This window comes from Carcharodon carcharias, chromosome 11 (assembly GCF_017639515.1).
Source record: "Carcharodon carcharias isolate sCarCar2 chromosome 11, sCarCar2.pri, whole genome shotgun sequence".
NCBI lineage: Eukaryota > Metazoa > Chordata > Chondrichthyes > Lamniformes > Lamnidae > Carcharodon > Carcharodon carcharias.
This window is the reverse complement of record NC_054477.1, coordinates 117631234-117649392: the sequence shown is the minus strand read 5'-3', so window position 1 is coordinate 117649392 and position 18159 is coordinate 117631234. Positions and strand designations below refer to the sequence as shown.

The 18159-nt window shown below is 42.3% G+C and overlaps 1 protein-coding gene across 1 annotated transcript in view; it reads right to left on the bottom strand.

Annotated features, from left to right (window-relative positions):
• Positions 1-18159, bottom strand: part of myo16 (myosin XVI) — a 657504-nt gene that overhangs the window by 8384 nt on the left and 630961 nt on the right. Inside the window, exon 34 of the mRNA XM_041198724.1 lies at positions 13031-14218. Coding sequence (XP_041054658.1) covers positions 13031-14218 — 1188 coding nt within the window. The remainder of the gene's footprint in view (positions 1-13030; positions 14219-18159) is intronic.

Here is an 18159-nt window from a genome sequence, read left to right as displayed (position 1 = left end):
GTTGCGAGTTGCAGCATGAACCTCATTATACCTTCGATCTGCTACAGTCTGAGGCCGTCGCATGGGTGTCATCAGTCATGTCCTCTGCAGGTATCCCTTGTCCCCTCAAAGCTATCCCAGCAGCACCTATGTGCCCTGGAAGATGTCAGGGATCTGTGACTGACTGAGAATGTAGGAGTTGTGCACACTCCCTGGAAACAAAGCGCAGACCTGCAAGATGCGTTTGTGGTGGTCGCACACCAGCTGCACATTCAATGAATGGAATCCTTGTGGTTGACATAGTTGTCCACTTGTAATGGAGACCTGACTTGGTGCAGTCAATAGAACCCTACACCTGTGGGACACCTGAGATCTGGACAAATCCAATCACTCTTTGCATCCTGGCTCTCTTCGTCCTGGTCGAAATGCACAAGGTTGTGTGCCTTCACGAAGATGGCATTCGTGACCTCATGGATGCATTTGTGGGTGAAGGCTTGTGATATCCCAACGAGGTCACCTGTGGAGCCCTGAAAGGAGCCACTGGCACAGAAATTGAGCGCCACAGTCACTTTCACAGCCAGTCCACGTTCCCATTGGGCCAAATCCTGCAGTAGCTGGCAGATGTGACCAACCAGTTCCCTAGACATGCGCGGTCTTCAGCGACACTAGTTCTTGGTCATCTGCAGGAATGAAAGGTGGCGTTTATAGACCCTGGGACTAGCTAGGCGCTGGCTAATGACAGCTCGCTGTGGCTCTCAGCAACATCTGTGGGAGCCCCAGCTGCCCCTTCCTCCTGACGATGCTGCTTCTCCCTCTGTGCAGCCAGGCATGTCTGTTGCTCTCTTCTCTGTTGTCTCCACTCTCTGTGTGCCAAGAAGGCATACAGCTAGGTCACCAGGCTCCATGATCCTGATGTACTCCTCCTGCAGGATGAAAGAAAGAGATGAGTGGGTGAGCCTGGGTAAGAACTTCTCTTGGCTCAGCCTGAGGGCCCCTTAATGCATCCTGGAGAGAGCTGGCCACCACTTGGATTGCCAGAGTTTAGTGTGCTGCATGGCTGCCTGAGACACCAACCACCTCTGCCCCACTCCACCAGAACAAATGGCAGCAGCTTCGGCCACTGGACTGCATGCTGTGCTCTCAGCTCGGCGCAGGCAGTCTCCTAACCTGCACTGCAGGGCTGCACTGTTAGCTTGAACCATGGGGGAGACTGGTCCAAACCAGGATGATGATATTGCAAGGGACTGTGAGCACCTCCACCAGTGACTGATCCATGGCCAGCTTTAGCAGGAAATTGTTCAATGTACCCAGTCGTCCAACTGTTCAGCAGTCCACTAAAATACTCATTAGTTTGCAGTCTGTGCCCAGGGAGTGAACAACTCTGGAGCACTTGGTGGCACTTTCATGCCTCTGCATTGCTTGAGTGGGCAGATAAGCTAAAGACCTGACTCTGTGCTTGTCAATGTGGCTGCGTCTGAACTGTTTCAGCTGCAGAGGAATGGTCACCTTATACAAGGGTTCCCGAATGCATGGCTGCTTCCTTGCCCCCCCACCCTGCACGTGCTTGTGCACTTCCTTCAACCGCAGGGCCGCCCTCCCGCTTCCCCCCCATCCCACCACCCCAGTACGCCTCAATTGCAGGGCAGCCCTCCCTTGACCCCACGTCTCCCACATTCCTCAGCCTTGAAGGTCAACAGGAGACCCTGGTGAATGCCGTGCAACGTTACTGTGTATTCACGCCCAGGTTCCCCTCAAAGTGCAGTCCACCAAGTGCATGTCTTATATATACTGTTGTGCAATCACACTAATGTGGCCGGGTGATCCTCGGGTGATCCAGCAGGGGGGTGGAGCGATGATTCCTGGGGGCTGACCTTGTAATGAAATGCTGATGTATTATGGCGGGAAATGCGGCCTGCCATCGATGGGCTGAGCGGATTATCGCAAACTGGTTTCACAACATCGCCATATTGTCCGCTCATGCTGTCAAGCACGCCCAATGCCAGCAGGCATGGAGAATTCCACCCTAGGGCAGAGAGAGGGCACTCACATTCATGGATGCGGTGTTGGAAACTTTGCGGTGGAGGTGGACAAGTGGAGAGATGCCACAATTTAACAGGTCAGGAAACCCTCAATTGCCACATTCAGAAGGGACTGGGAGCATGCAGCCAGGGATGTTAATTCCTGAAATTTGGGGCAGAATTTAACATTCCCCCCATGGGTTTGCAGGCATGAAACTCATAAAATACTGCCGGTGACTTTCCCACTGCCTACCTGTGCACCCACGATCTTTATGCAAGTTTACAGGCAACAGATGAGATTTAGGGTGGCCCATCGACACTCGCTCCAATTAAGGTTCTTAAGTGGTCAATTAAGGGCCACTTCCCGCCACCGCTGCAATTTTTCAGCCAATGTGAAAAGATTGGAGATGGTGGTGGAAGCCGTCAGGTTAGCCTGTGTGGGCTTCGGGCAGGAAATGGTGGGATGGTGGGGGGAGGGGGTGCAACCTTCACTGGCCTCCTTTTCTAATTGACTCCCCACCCCCACCCCCAAAAGGCACCCATCTCTCCCTGGCTTTTGCACCTGTCCTCCACCCCTCTTGATCCCCAACACTGGGGCCTTCTGCTGAGCGCACCCCCAGACATACCTTGCATCCAGCTCCACTGCATAATATCACAGTGCCCCATGCATACAGCCCATGAAGCTAGGGGTTTTCTTATTTGTTAACAACAGTTTTAAGGGGCTGTGGTTTTTTTTAGAGACAACCTGCTACTGAGGGTTAGAGATGCTTGCACAAGATCAGGAAAACAGATCACACTCTTCTCAGAGAGAGTTTTGGAGGCCCTGAGGTGCTGAAAAAGGAAGATGGGCTTTTTTGAAATGGATGATTATCCCCTCTGCCTCACTCACACTCTCTTCTGAAGAATAACATTACAGTTGCCAAAGATGAGGGTGGATGAAAAAAATAAATGTTTCCTCATGTGTAATGAGATCTTGAGAGTAAAAGAATTTTACTGGCCTCTGAAAGGCTGCCTGTGATTTACTTGGTGATGCCTTATAGTGAATCTTAGCACTCCACTTCTTCACTCTGACAACTGTTCACTGACTTCTCAAATGCATGCTCGTGCCTATGGGGTAGCACTAGACTCTACATTTCTCCCACACAAATACATTTACTCTGTGACCAATTGAAATGTGACTATGAACAAATAGCAGGCACACAGTGAGCACAAATGATTTGCATGCTGCATGTTCATTGACTCACATAGGATGATTGATGACCATGGCCTTCTTCTAGCAGTGGTCAAGACTGATTTGATTCTCTTCTTCTTCATCTATTCCATGGTACTGGCCCTTTCAGGGTGAAATTGTGCACTGCATGCCTCTTCTGATCCTTTCCTTATTTTTCCAGAACCAGTAGATAGAGCAGAAAACTTAACGGGACATACTTACATCCTCTTTTGTGAGAACTCAATTATAGTTCTCCTCACTAAAACCCACAGACCTAGAGCAGCTTTAAGAAAGTGCAATTAGTTGCAGTTATGAAACCCAGGGACAGATTGGAATAAATTATTAAACTGCTGGGTTAACAGATGAGGTGACTATCAAATGGATATCCCCTTTAAAGAGCAGTATAGAAATGCTGAAGCAGAACCTTACAGGCAGTGAAATTGCATTATGAGGCATGAACTTCATCAACATTTTTCTTTTGAGGCCTTTCTAAGCCTAGCACATATCTTCTGCATGTGTTGTTCGTCCCCTGTCTTTTTATTTATACTACAGCTGATCTCAATGCCAAATAAATAGAATTATGTGTGCTCATTGTGCATTAACACCATAAGAAACTATAGTACTTCCCCAGGGAGCAGTCATTTTCTTCATTACTCACATCCTGTAGGATCTCATCCATAAACGTACAGCATTGTAATCACTAAACCAGGGACTTGTTATTTTTCCTGGTGTTAATAGCAATGGTGTTATCAAAATAAATATCCCTCACACTTTAGACATAATACTTCCATGCTGGTAAGTTTTATATAACTCTTAAGACCATTGAGAGATGTTGATTTACATAATACTTAAATAGTAATGCAATTGGATCTTAAGGAAAATGCAATCATTCCTCATTCCCTGCCATATTATGTTATCTATTAAATTTCACTATGGTATTAACTAACTGCTTCTTGTGATGATTGGGGCTCCACCCTTGCCTCTAGCCTCAGCCCAAAGCTTGGGGTAATGGAAATTAGCAAGTTAGGGTGAGTACTCCTAACATTTTCTTGGGTGGGAAGTGGGATAAGGAGCTGGGAAGAGATCCTGCTTTATTGACTTGTGTCACAGAAGTAATAGCCCAAGGACTTTGGAATTTTTAAAAAAATCATATTTTTCACTTTGCCAATTTGCTCTGCCAGTATTTAAACTGTTTTTAAAAGGAAAAACAGGGCCACATTTCTGTCTGGATCAGACTCTGGCATACTAGTACCTCTGCTTTATCAGCCCTCAGTGCTAGGTAGTTGAACGTCACAGGAAAAACATAGGAATGGCAGTGGGCTATTCAGCCCCCCGAGCCATTCAATTGGAACATGACTAGCCTGAATCTTAACTCCATTTACCCACCTTGGTTCTATAACCCTTAATACTCTTACCTAACAAAATTCTCAGTTTTGAAATTTTCAATTGAGCTCGACTCAACAGCTTTTGAGATGATATACACCCAGATACCCATTACCTATTGGCCTGAATCTTCTGATGTCAAGAGCAGCAAAATCTGGACTTAAGTCTGTGTTCTGCTTCTGGACCCCGCGGAAGTCCTGGCGCACACATGTGCTATAATTTCCAAGGAAGCTGAAACATCTAATTCGCTGATCTGTGCTGCCCAGGACACTATGCGAGAGTCTTCGACCCTGAGATACTTAATCTTGGAAATGTTGCACAGTTTAATCTCTGGTATAACAGAGAAATTCACCAGTCTAACTGAACTGAGAACCACAATTCACCCCCAACCCTACCCGAGCCGGCCCGACTAACTCCACCCCACCTGACTGTCTCCCCCAGACCTGGCCAACCCAAGTACCCCACGAGCTGACCACCCATTCGCCCACACACTCACCTATCCATTCACTGACCCACTCACTCATTGAAGGACTTGAGACCTTTAAAAGCTTACTTGAATACAGCAGCTACTGTTGTAAAAAAGGGGAGTGTCCTCACTTTATCCATCTTCTTTTATGTTCGCCAGGCTTGCCCTGGAGAGTCTGCACTGGCCCATTTCTGCAACAGACTTGGCTGAAAATATGCAATATAGTCACATCGCAGAAAACTTCAGACAGCAGCAATGTGCCCAACATTGCTGCTGACCAAAAGGTCTGGGCCTTGGGGTGAAGAGGTACTTTCTGATATCACCGCAGAATAGTTTAGCTATAATTTTAAGATTACGCCCACTTGTACTGGGCTTTCCTACTGTAGATTTTGTCTATCTACCCTAATAATTTTAAGGTTTTGCCCACTTGCTCTTGGCTCTCTCATCATAGATTTTGTCTATCTACCCTATCAAATCCTTTGGTGATCCAAAGTTCCCATTTCTGATTACTATCCAACAACACTCCTTCCTGGAGGTGCACCAGGTTAGGGTGAAGACAACTCTTGTGAGTGCCTCCAGCACAGCAAGCTTCGGAACAAGAAAAGTCAAAGCTAACATCTATGTCTTGAGTAATGCAGAAATACTCCATTTACCAGAACACATTGCTAATGGTTAGAAAGATAGCATCCATAAATCAAAGTGGATGTACTTTGGATATGATATTTGTGTATAACTTTTTGAAAATGCAAATCATTTGGGACATAAGACAAAGGTCCACATTAAAGACGGAGATGCCAATAAATGTGTCAAATAAAATAATTAACTGAAAACGTATGTAGAGGCTGACCGAAATATTCATAGGAAAAAGGATCAGGGATTGTGACACAAGAAGCATCTTTAACATAGTAAACTGACCAACGTCTGTTCACAAGAGCGTAATCAGACAAGTATATATGAAGCATTCTTTTGAATACTGAGGCCTCCTGCACACTAAATCAACTTGTGTTTTTGTTGGTTACAGTTCACACACCCAGAGAAACTTTCACACACCAGTGGCCAAGACGAGGAGATGGTGGCATAGTGGTAATTTTACTGGGCTAGTAATCCAGTGTTCTAGGGGCATAGGTTCAAATCCCACAATAATAAAGATGGAATATAAAACTAGTCTCAGTAATGGTGGCCATGACAACTATCATCAATTGTTGTAAAAACCCATTTGGTTCATTAATCCCCCTTTAGGGAAGGAAATTTGCTGGCCTACATGTGAATCCAGACCAACAGCAATGTTGTTGACCCTCAATTGCCCTCTGAAACAATGTAGTAAGTCACTCAGTACAACAGCAATTATGGATGGGCAACAACTGCTGGCCTTGTTAATGCCACCCACATCCCATGAAAGAAAAAAAAGAGGGAAGATTAAACAGGCTGGAATCCAGACCATTAAGTGCACCTCTCATTTTCAGTACAGATTAAATATGAGCACTGGTGGTTGGTTTGGACATGTGAATTAATTCAAGTAGCTACCTTACAGATACTTTAGCTCGAGTATAGCCCAAAGAATAGTTACATCATGTGATTTTACTTTGTCAGCCATGAACATAAATGTTTTCATAGACTGCAAATAAGTGGGGCTAGTAGACCTGTCACGGTGTAGCCCACAGTAAACTGACATTTGGAATATGTTTCAGTTGCAAACATTAGTCCCTGAGAAATGAGAAATGAGAAAACCTCATTTCTAACACTGTCAGCTCAATTTTTATTTAACGACTTAATCTGTATAAAATATTAATAACAAATATATTTTTCCTGACAGCAACATATTTTAAAATGTTCTGCCTGCTTTTCACATAACACAAGCTCTGTGGGTAGTTTGGTTTCACATATGCACAATTCATGAACAGCAGCTGCAATTTCCTCTTGATTTTCTACCTGGTAGTCATGTGCGGTGGATAAAGGTACACTTTGAAAATTGTAGTGAAAAGTGAAAGCTACAACTTTTATGGTCCTTTGTCCCACACACAGCAAGCTGAAAATTCCCGGCATCTAAACCTAAGTGGACTCGGGCCTGAGCCCAGCCAGATGTTAAGCTTAGGCATTAAATTGTCCTCCGCATATTTCTAACATCACTTAACTGATTCTATGGTTGAACTTCCGACTTTGCTTTCAGAAATGTGTAATGTTTTTTGTTATATGAGAAATGTCACTTTTTTTGTGCATGGTGGCCTGAATGAAGATGAAAATGGTTGCTCAAATCAGCATGAAAAAGTTATTGGAAAGATGTGATTGATTTAATGTGAGGCACTTGGTGGTTCCTGTTGGTTAGATTTGAAAATAAACAATTCAATAATACCATTCAATAGCTCCAACACAGTCTCGCTTGAGAGGATTGCAAATTGGAGAAGAAAGCTGGAAAGTATGTAGTTCTGTGAGTAGGACTGCTAACCATTGTACTGCATTCTCCAATTTGTGCTCGTGACTCGAGAGTACTAAATTAGAAGGGAAAGAAGGTAAAAGCCATTCTGTTATTAGAGAGAATGAGTTGGATCAAAAATGTAAATGGACAAAAGTGATGGCAGATTAAATTCAAAGCAAACAAATGTAAAGTACTGCACTTATGATCAATAAAATAAGCAACATAAATATTGCTTGAATGGTATTAAAATAGATAAGGCTAAGAAAGTCCAAAAAGACTTAGAAGCATGAACCTGTATCTCACCAGCTTGACATCATTGTATTGCAAGGTAAGTTTAAAGCAGTAGGAATGTCATGAGGATTGACACTCACATTACTAGGAACCTGCAGTTAGTAAAGAGCTGCAGAAAATATCACTTGGAGAGCAATGAACCTTTCAAGGGTTATCCTTTGCGAGCCAGGCATACAGAGGTGGTAATTGAAATGGAAGAGTGGGCTACTCAGGGGGGATAAAAAGAGCCACCTGGTTTGAAAGCATCCCCCTGGACCACCTATCTGACATGATACCAGTGGCAGGAACAAAAGCATAAAATTCTGGAAAGACTCAGCAGGTCTGGCCACATCTGTGCAAAAAGGAACAGAGATAATGTTTCGAGCCCATATGACTCTTGTTCAGCGCTAAATTGGAGTAGAAATGTGATGGAATAGTGACAGGAACACTTCTCAGGCAGTCCAGCTATATTATCCAGAGCTTCTTAAATTTGAATGCACCTTGTACATGGTCAGCGTGTAAACTCAATGAACTTGATTTAGTGGCATTGTACATTGTAGTCTTCATGATTTTGTATCGGATAAACCAGTGCTCTGGGTACTTTGGGTGATTAACAAGATCAGCCATTCTTTCACCACCATTCATTTTCAGTCCTGTGAAGAACAGCCCAGTAATATAGCACACTGATCTCCAGAGCCAGACAGGACTTGGATATCACCTTAGGTAGAAATTAAAGATGCTAGCCATTTAAAACAAAGTGGTTGGGCATGGGGATAAAGATGTTGACAGCCTTTACAAGGGCTGCTAACAGCTTTCATGCATGTATTGCACTTTGCAAAGGTAACAATTTATGTTCTGTTCAGGTAACAATTTATGCTCAATTATTCTGTTAATTCTCATTGCCTTTTGTGGGACCTTGCTATGTGTGAACGCATCATTTTTATACCACAGTGACTACACTTTGTTAGCTGTGAAGCACTTTTGGCTGTTTTGCGATTATGAAAGGTGCCATATTTGGGGCAATTTGGGATGGGCAATAGATGCTGCCTCACCAGTGACACATCAAACAAATAAAAAATATATATAAATGCAAGTTTTTCCTTTAGTTAAACAGTTCATAGATCAACTAAAGTGAAGTTATTTAAATTGGTCTCTGTGCAAGGCATAAGGTACAAGAGCAAATGATCCTTTGTGTTCAGCACTGCAAATTATTTTATGCTTTCCAATCGTTCTCTCTAATTCCAAAAATTATGGACCAAATTCAGAAAAAAGGATTCTCTTAATACCCTTCAATCCCTCAAGAAGACATATCTTCTGGAATTCTTGAATCCCTGAGGACTTGCTGGCCCTGTTATCTGAGTCTTACCTATGTGGAAAGTGGATTAAGATCAAGAAATCAAGGATGAGTGTATTGAATTTCTGGATGCTCAGTTTCTCTATTGGCTGTTTAATGACCCAATCGTTTGTTTCTGATGTTGGTTAAGGGACAAATACTGGCCAGGACACCATGGAAGACTCTCCTACTCATCTCTGACATAGTTCTTTGAGATCTTTACATCCATCTGTGTGGGCGGGGGTTGGGGGGGGGGCGGGGTGAGTGGGAGGGGGGCTGAGGGGGCATCATTTTATGACTCATCCAAAGGATAGCACACCTTAACTGCTGCAATGCAGTGTTGACCTGGATTATACATTCATGTCTCTGAAATGGAACTGGAATCCACAAACTTCTATCTCAGGTGAGTGTGCCACCATTGAGCCATGGCTGCCACTTGTGTCCCGTATTAGGACTACAGATGTGTTACTCTCCACAGATTTAGTCCACAGACTAAATTCTCCACAGATTTAGTATCATCAGCACTTTTCAAGTTGAAAGGCTCAGTCAGAGCTGCCAATCAATTTCAAATAAAGCAGTCTATTGAAATATAGACAAGATCTTTCAAGGTCATTGCTGCCAGTTTGTGTTATTCACCTTTTTATGGAAGGCTAGGTGTTATGAAGTCTGTGTCTGATCCCAAGTCAAGAGACAAAACAGATGGAAGTTGCAAATTGACTGTATCATTAGTACATATCCTGTATGAATACTGTCAAAGCATGGACACTGCTAATCTTTTGTCAAGTAGTAACATTAGCTACCAAGTATGAAGCACCACTTCAGTAAATGAATCTGCTCTTTGATGTTTTCCATTTCCCACACCAATCATTCACATGGCCACTAAATGTGAAATGACACATTTGTACGCAACTAGGGATAGATTTGGGTTGAATTCTCCACCCTCTGGAAGTTGGGATGCCACCCTTCTGACATGTCTTTTTTCTTTGAAGTGCTCTTAAACCAAGCTGGAAATTTAAATATATTCTGATTAGTTTTCATTGAACAATTTAGCTTTTTTCCAATTTGAACATTCCAAGCTGATGTATTGATCTCAGATTAAGCAATTGTCATTTTTGAGAGCCAACATTGCATGTATGATTATACAATGGGAATTACAGGGGCCGCTGAGAGCACCTAATCAGAAGTTGGATGTAATCTGAACGGTTCCAAGTTGGGAGCACCGTTTTATAAATTTCCTTCAGGTATTCACTTGCTCAGTGTTCTTGGAATAGTTTTGTGGTGGTCGTCAAACAAGTAGTGGTCACCAAATGTGGCTGCCCAGGGGCAGGGGTACTTTTTTTAAAAAACATATATATTTTTTAATCCCTGCTCCTGGTTTGTGGGAGGTGAGAAGTCTAATTTCTTGTTGAATATAAGGAATGATATACCTCTGGATGATATACCTACCCCACTTCAGTACAGCAGGACCACAACGAAACCATCATCTCGACTGCCTACTGGGTCATGGAATAAGTCCTATAATCCAAGTTTGTTTTCATTTCTCTATTAGTCTAATGGATTTGCCATTATATGGTACTCCAATCAAAGCGGCATTGTGATTGTCCTTTCCAGTCTATGAATGCTTGCATGTCAGGACCAGCAGTTTATCTCAATTTTAGAAATACCTGAAATTTATAATCCATGAAGCAGAAACATGTGATTCTATTCCTGATAACCTGAGAGACATCATACTGCGGATGTAGAGAAGAATTCACTACCATTGGTATCTATCTTTGCTGTTATCCAACATTAGCAATGAGAGTCCCATTAAAAATATAAATTTAGTATCTGTGACATTGAATGAATTTATGACTTGCCATCACTAGACGAGGTGGGATGGAATGATGTTGTAGCTAATTATTGCTACCAACCTACTTTTATTAGCTGCTCCAAAATAGCCATATAACCAGTACTATAATGGTATGCTAATTGATCCAAATGGCAAACAGGATTTTGGATAGTGATCATGGCTGTTGGAAATGGCACACTGACTTTCGCACCATGCCCTCTGAGGCAATGGTTGCCAGTTTGCTCGCAGCTGCTCCCCCTCCAGTGAAACTTTGTGTGGCAAGAACACCATTTATCTGCATAAACAGAGAACTTCTAGCAAAATTACTGTAATGGAGTGGAAGTAGTTCCAAAGAAATTCCCAGCCAATTATTTTATAAGGTTAGCATGAATGTTGTGGGCATAATTTCATGTGCACTAAGTGCAAAGAGACTTATAATTTGTGTTTGAACTAAGGAAAAATGTGGAATGCTGCCGTATGGCTACTAAACATCTAGGTAAACTAAAAGTGTTTTTTTCCATTTGTGCTTCCCTCAGTAAACTTTTAGGGCAGAATTTTTTGCTCAGCTTGCAGGCGCGCGCCCAACACGCTCGAGCATAAAATAGCACGCGATGACGTTGGGCAAGCATCCCAACATCATCGTGCACTCATGCGATTTTTCGGTCAGCAGGCATGGGCTAAACTCGGAAGATTGCCTGCTGACAATTAAGAGGGCTATTAAGCCCATTAATGACACAATTAACTGGTTGGCAGGTGGCGAATTAGCCAGGCAACCTAAGCAATTTTCAGGAAACCTAATCCAAGGACAGGATGAGGTTTCCGTCATTAAATTAAAAAAAATAAAAATGTTTGGACAGCATTTTAATGTTGTATATGTTGAAGTGACTGTTTATGATGCATGGACATCATTTTTTCCTGGCTTTTAAAATCTTTATTTTATGTATTTAAGTTCTACAGCTCTCTGAGGCAGCTCTCTGCCTTCAGGGAGTTTTCATTCCGTGCTCCCCCTTGCCCACGGTGACTTCAGTGCACGCCCTTCTCCCAACCAGGCAGTGCTGATCGTATCAGCGGACGCTTCACACTGGCTAACTATTAATTGACCAGCCAGTGTGAAATCGCAGTTGGGTACAATCGTGGTCGGCAATCTGTTTCTCAACTGCTCCTCGGCTCACTAATCGCACCCATGTGCCGAGCTGAAAATTCAGGCCTTAAAGTTTTTTCCTCTTTATTTTGTTTGTCCAACTTTTTAAAAGCTCATTTATTATTCCAGCCCAAACTTCCTGCAAATATTATTTAGGATGTGGAATTGAAGAATCATTCTCTACATTAAGAGAAGCAGGGAAACATCTTGACACAAGCCTTCCAGCATCGAGCAGCACCAATAGAGCGCTACTGGTTCTTTACCAAATTTCTGTTTGTGGGATCTAGCTGTGTGCAAATAGGTTTGTTGGCATATTTGTCTGCATAACAACAGTGATTCATTTAAAAAAATAATTAATCAGAGAAGACAACTTTGAGATGTCTTAAAGATGCATAAGGTATTTTATAAATGTGAGTTCTTACTGTAAATGGTTAATTAGGTATTTATTTATTTAGCGAGGATTATTTATTTTATAAACATTCATGCTTTTCCATGCGAGTCAATGAAATGCCTGAACCCCATTAAAAAAGAAAGAACTTGCATTTATGTCACACCTTTCATAGCCTCAGGATCTCCCAAAGTCCTTTCCAGTCATAGTTGCAATGTAGGGAAATGTGGCAGCCCATTTGCACTCAATGTGGTCCCATAAAACAGCAATGACATATATGACCAGAAAATCTGTTTTACTTCCTTGAAGGATAAATGTTGTTGAGGACACCAGAAAGAACTCCCCTGCTCTTCTTTGAATAATGCTTTGGGATCTTTTACCCCAGCTGAAAGCGATGTTTCATCTGAAAGATGATGCCCCTGACAGTGCAGCACTTACTAGTATGCTGAAGTATCAACCAGGATTAGATGCTAATGTCTTTTGAGTGGAGCTGGAGCCCATTACTTTCTGGCTCAGATACTGAGCCATTACTTAAATATATCTTGCTCCCCATGACACAGTTGACTTCTCAGATTTATTGTACAGAATTTAAATTACTCACTTGCTTGCTCCCGTATCTTCCTTCCCGCTGCTGATTTTCGCAGAAGACTTCGACCTGAGCTGAAAAGACTGTTCAGCTCATCAAGTGGGCTGGTAATTGGCCTAGCAATAGTGGAAGAGTAAGGAAATAGTGATGCATTCCCTGCCGAGGAGGAAAGGTTCTTCCCAGATTCTGTCCTGCAGGTTTTTACTGGTGAACAAGGCAATCTTGTAGAGTTTGTAGAAGTTCCTCCTTGTAAAGGATTAGGTTTCTGAGGTACTTTGGGAACATCTGTGCTCATAACTAGTTTTCCTGCATTGGCAAAACAAGAGGTGGAAGTGTCTGGTGGGAAAATAAAATGTGAAGTTTGCCTGTAGGGTGGAGTAGGAATTAATGGAAGAGGAGGAGGTGTTGAGGGAGGAGACATCTTTCCTGATATACTGAACACACCCAGTCCAGGAGATGCTGGTGGCTCACTTTCTCCTTTTTGATGGTTTGTGTATTGTTGAGAGGCAGGGGATATGCCATCCGATTGCACAGAGTAATTTAAATTTGTTTCTAGAACTGGCAACCTTTTGACCTCAAGGGGAGTAAGCGGTGATTCATCAGAAGCAGGGGAACACTGTGCTGGTGTTGGAGGAAATACCAGCAGAGGGGGTCGATGGGGGAGGAGGTTTGGAAATGGCGGTGGAATGTCGCATACTAATTCCTGGCAGCCTGTCATGGTAGGACTGCCTGTCCTGAAATCCTCAAGCAAAGTCTGGGTTTTCATTTCTGCATGAGGGGGAGGACACACTGCCTGCTTTGCAAAGATAGAATCGCCTGAATCACCTTCTAGCAAACAATATTTCATCTCTTCATAAACAGATTCTCCTTGATCGGGACTGTCCACCTCTGTCAGATAATTTCCGCCTGCTCCACCAGTCCCTCCCATTTCTATATAAACAGGTTCCACATCCTCTTCTTGTGACAGGTGGAGACTTAACATACCATAGTGGGGCCCGTCAGCAGATGCAGCTCGTTGAATAGTTCCAGTGCTGTGAGCTGCTTTAGCCATTGTGCTTGTGAATTTAGATACAGATGGTTTTCTTATGTAGATTTCTTCATATGAACCCGTCAGTCTGGTGTTGGGGCTCCTTTTGGGCTTTGGTGGGGGAATCTTTTTCATTGTGCTGTAATCATCGCTGTGAGGCCTTGGTTTAGTCAGAACTGTGGAAAAAAAATTAAAAGCTCTATCAAAAAGCAATTATTTCATTTCCTATGCTCCTACATTACTTAAATGTTTGTAAGTGAAATAGGTATCAAAATAATTTAATATTTTGTGGAGCTTTTTAAAAGGATTGTATACTCGCCCCTCCCTTCAGCTTCTTTTTTGCTGAGGTACAGTTTCAAAAGTAGTAATGTGTCTTCAGTACTGCACTTTGTTGGTCATTATTTATTGGCAAAGTTGGGTTAGTGGGAGTGGGGAGGGATAAGGTGTGATGGGTGGAGTGAGACATTACAGCCAAATTTATCCCTATTTGCATCTCAGGTCCAATAATTTCCAGCAGGAACTTATATTTCCAATAGGTGCAAGAATTCTGGTCAGTTCTCTCCTCCCTGACTACAGTTGCCAAAACTCCCCCAGATTGTCATGGAGTCACCAAGAATTAAGGATTAATTGCCAATGTTGCAAGAACTGCTGACGAAGAAATCTCAAGTTGCCATAATTCGAAGATTGAGGATCTAGTTTGAAGGATTTCCCATAGAATTGCATAAGTTGGAGAACAGGAGCGCTTTGGGATGGACAAGGTGCAGGGAAGACAGCTGGATGGAGGACTTACGATCAGAGTTTGTGGTGGGTTGAAGTACTGGACCAGTGAGAGGTAAAATAAATAATCTTTGAACAAGTTAAGTTAAGAGAGACTCACATGTGCAAGTTAGAACAGAGCAACATGAGGAGGCCACTACATGAATCTTGGTGCAGAATGGGGCGTGGACTCTGTTAATCGAACCTGAAGCTTCTGCTGTGATTGGTGTTTATATTAGTGTACAATTAATGGGCAGGATTTTCGCAAAGTCGTAAGGACTCTGGAGCCATTTAAAAATGGCAAGCGGGGCCTGATTCTGGGATTCTACCCCCATTCCCGGCACATCCAAATTTTGGTGTCATGGGCTAAGATTATAGGTAACAGGCCTGTACCCTGTAATCCGACCCAGCTGGCTCCATGCCAGGCATCTCCTAGACCATGCAATTTTTGTGGAGTCAGGCCAGCTTCTGCATGACTCATAGTTCGTGGTCCCTCAGAGAAATCATGAACCATAGTCTGGATTTGGAAATCTTTTGGAAGCTAAGGTCAAAAAGTCTTGCTGATGCCCTCCATGCCCCCTCAATACTAACTCATGTTAACCCATGCCCCCCACCAACTCCCAGTGATCTCTCAAGCTCTCCATACCAACTCACAGCACTTCCATGCCCATTCACCCAATATAGAACCAATGAACTAATATATCCATGCAGTGGCCTCCACCTGTTGCAATGTTCTAAGATCTATCTGTGAATTTCTCTCCGCCTTAACTTGTTGAAAGTCTCTCTTCATCTTAATTTGTTGAAGTATTTTTTTTTTCTTTTTCAATGAATCCAATATAATATTGAATGGCATGTGTAGAACTGCTTAACAATACCCATACATAATTTTCTTTAAAAAAAAAACTATGGCTGCTACAACCCTACAAAAGTAACAATCAACCAGACCTTCCACAGAAGTTATAAGCTCTTGACGCCTCCTTATCTTGTGTATATAAACATTGAATCAATGACAAAAGAGATCACAGAAAAATAGCTTATTATAACATCATAAATCTGTCAATAACCAAGCAAAGTTTGCAATTCTCTGCAACTGTATCAACAAAGTTAACCCTTTTGTGGGAGTCTGGGCCTCAGCCAAGCCTCATTATACTTATTGGGAGACTTTGGCAGATGAGTAATGGGAATAACCAATTAGAAAAGAAAAACACAAAGACACAACCTAAATAAATGCTCCCATATTTTACATTAAATTCTAAAAGACTATTCGCATCTAACCTTGCTATTCCTTTATCTGGGAGGACTTGTTGCTGATAGTGGATGCTGGCACGTCTAATTTACATAAATGCAAAAACTTACACATAAAAGGCTATATGTAGTATGAGCAGTACAGGAGTTCAACTGTAAAGTTTTTTGTCACTTGGATTATTTTGCAGTATTTTAGGGCTGAATGAAGGGTATTTGGAGTTTCTGTTTGAGTTAATTGCCAATGTTTAATGCATCAGACAAAATATGGATGTTAGGCAAAGAGAACAAAATTGCAAATTATAAACATTAGAAATAAAAATAAAAAGAAGCTGAAATGCAAGCTGCTACATTAGCATTTGAAAATAAAAATGAAGTTTAATGAAAAGTTGTAAAATCTTTGTCATAAAAAAGTGGAGCAAAGATTACCAGAAAATAGAACTGGTCACTAAGAATATCATGACCCTTATTAAATATGAACAGTTAATCTTAAAACATCCAATGTGACTGTGACAAAGATAAACTTTCCCTCCTAGTCTTTCTTGATCCGTTGGCAGCCTTTGGCACAGTTGACCACACACACACATACACCATCCTCCAAAAATCTATCCAATGTCATTTAGCAGGGTGTGACTGCTCTTATGAGGCTCCATTTATATCTAATTGTAGCCAATCACTTGCAATGGTTTGTTTTTCTGCTCCACACCATTACCTCTAGTGTCCCCCAAGGATCTATTCTTAGCCCCCTCTTATTAGTCATCTAAATGCTGCCCCTTGGTAACATCATAGGAAGGCACAGCATTCATTTTCACATGTATGCTGACGACACCCAGCTCTACCTCATCATCACTTCTTTTGACTCCTCTAATGTTACTAAATTATCCGACTGCTTATCTGGCATCCTGTATTGGAATTTTCTCCAATTAAATAGTGGGAAGACTGAAGCCATTGTTTTCGCTCAAAGGGCTGAGTGGCCTACTCCTGTTCCTAACTCGTATGTTCAGTCCCTGCAAACTCTTTTCCTTAGCTGCCAACTCCATCCTTCTCCCTGGAAATATTCTGAGATTAAACCAGTCTATTCACAACCTTGGTGTCACATTTGATCCTGAGATGAATTACCAACCTCATATTTGTGCCATCACTAAGACTGCTTTTTTCCAACTCTGTAACATCTCCTGACTTTGCCTCACCTTAGCTTATCTACTGCTTTTACAACTGTAAACTTGAGGTAATTAAAGCTCTACTGCCCGTGTCTTAACTCACAGCTGTAGTATAATGTGTTATATTCGATAATGGGTTACGAATGGGTTAAGTCTAACTGTTTAATATGCTAATCATGTACTGTGCACATCATCACAGGAAGTGATGAAACATCACATGATTTGGTCTCTCGTACAGCCTTGTGGAAGATGTAAGCCAGAGCACTAAGATGTGTTCCAAAAAAACACCTGTTTCATGTACCTCTGAAGACTCGTTAAGTATTTTGTATTAGTCAATAATATTGCATAATACTAAATGGTGGAGAAGTCTTTACCATCAACTGAAAGCTTTGAGAAAGTCCCAGGGATCAGCCAAGCAGAAGCATGGCTGAAATGGTGTTGGATATCGCAACCATTGGGCTTCGTTGCAAAGGCAGCTCAGTGCGATGTTATATGGGATAGGTGATTGTGTGGATGATATCCTCATCACACAGGGTATTAATGAGGAGAAAGCCACATACAATGAAGTGATCAAAACACATTGATACTTAGTTCAATCTAAGAAAAAATATCATTGTTCAGTGGACTAAATTTAAAAAATGTACCTGACATCAAGGGGAAAGTGTTGATTCATTCATAAATGACCTATATAGACTTGGAGAGGACCATCAGTATGGCAGCTTAAAAGATGAACTGATCAGAGGTGGAATCATCGTGGGAGTGTCGGATAGTGCCTTGTCTGACCACTTGCAGTCGAGGGACAATCTATCCTTAGCAAAGGCAATCCAACTGAGCAGAAAATCTGAGGCCGGGAAACAGAATCGAGCTGTGGTTTGAGGTGACAGGGAGAGCCCTATCCCAAAAGCATCAGACATGATAGAGTTTTCAAATATTAAAAAGGAAAAGCTGTTGTAAAAAGC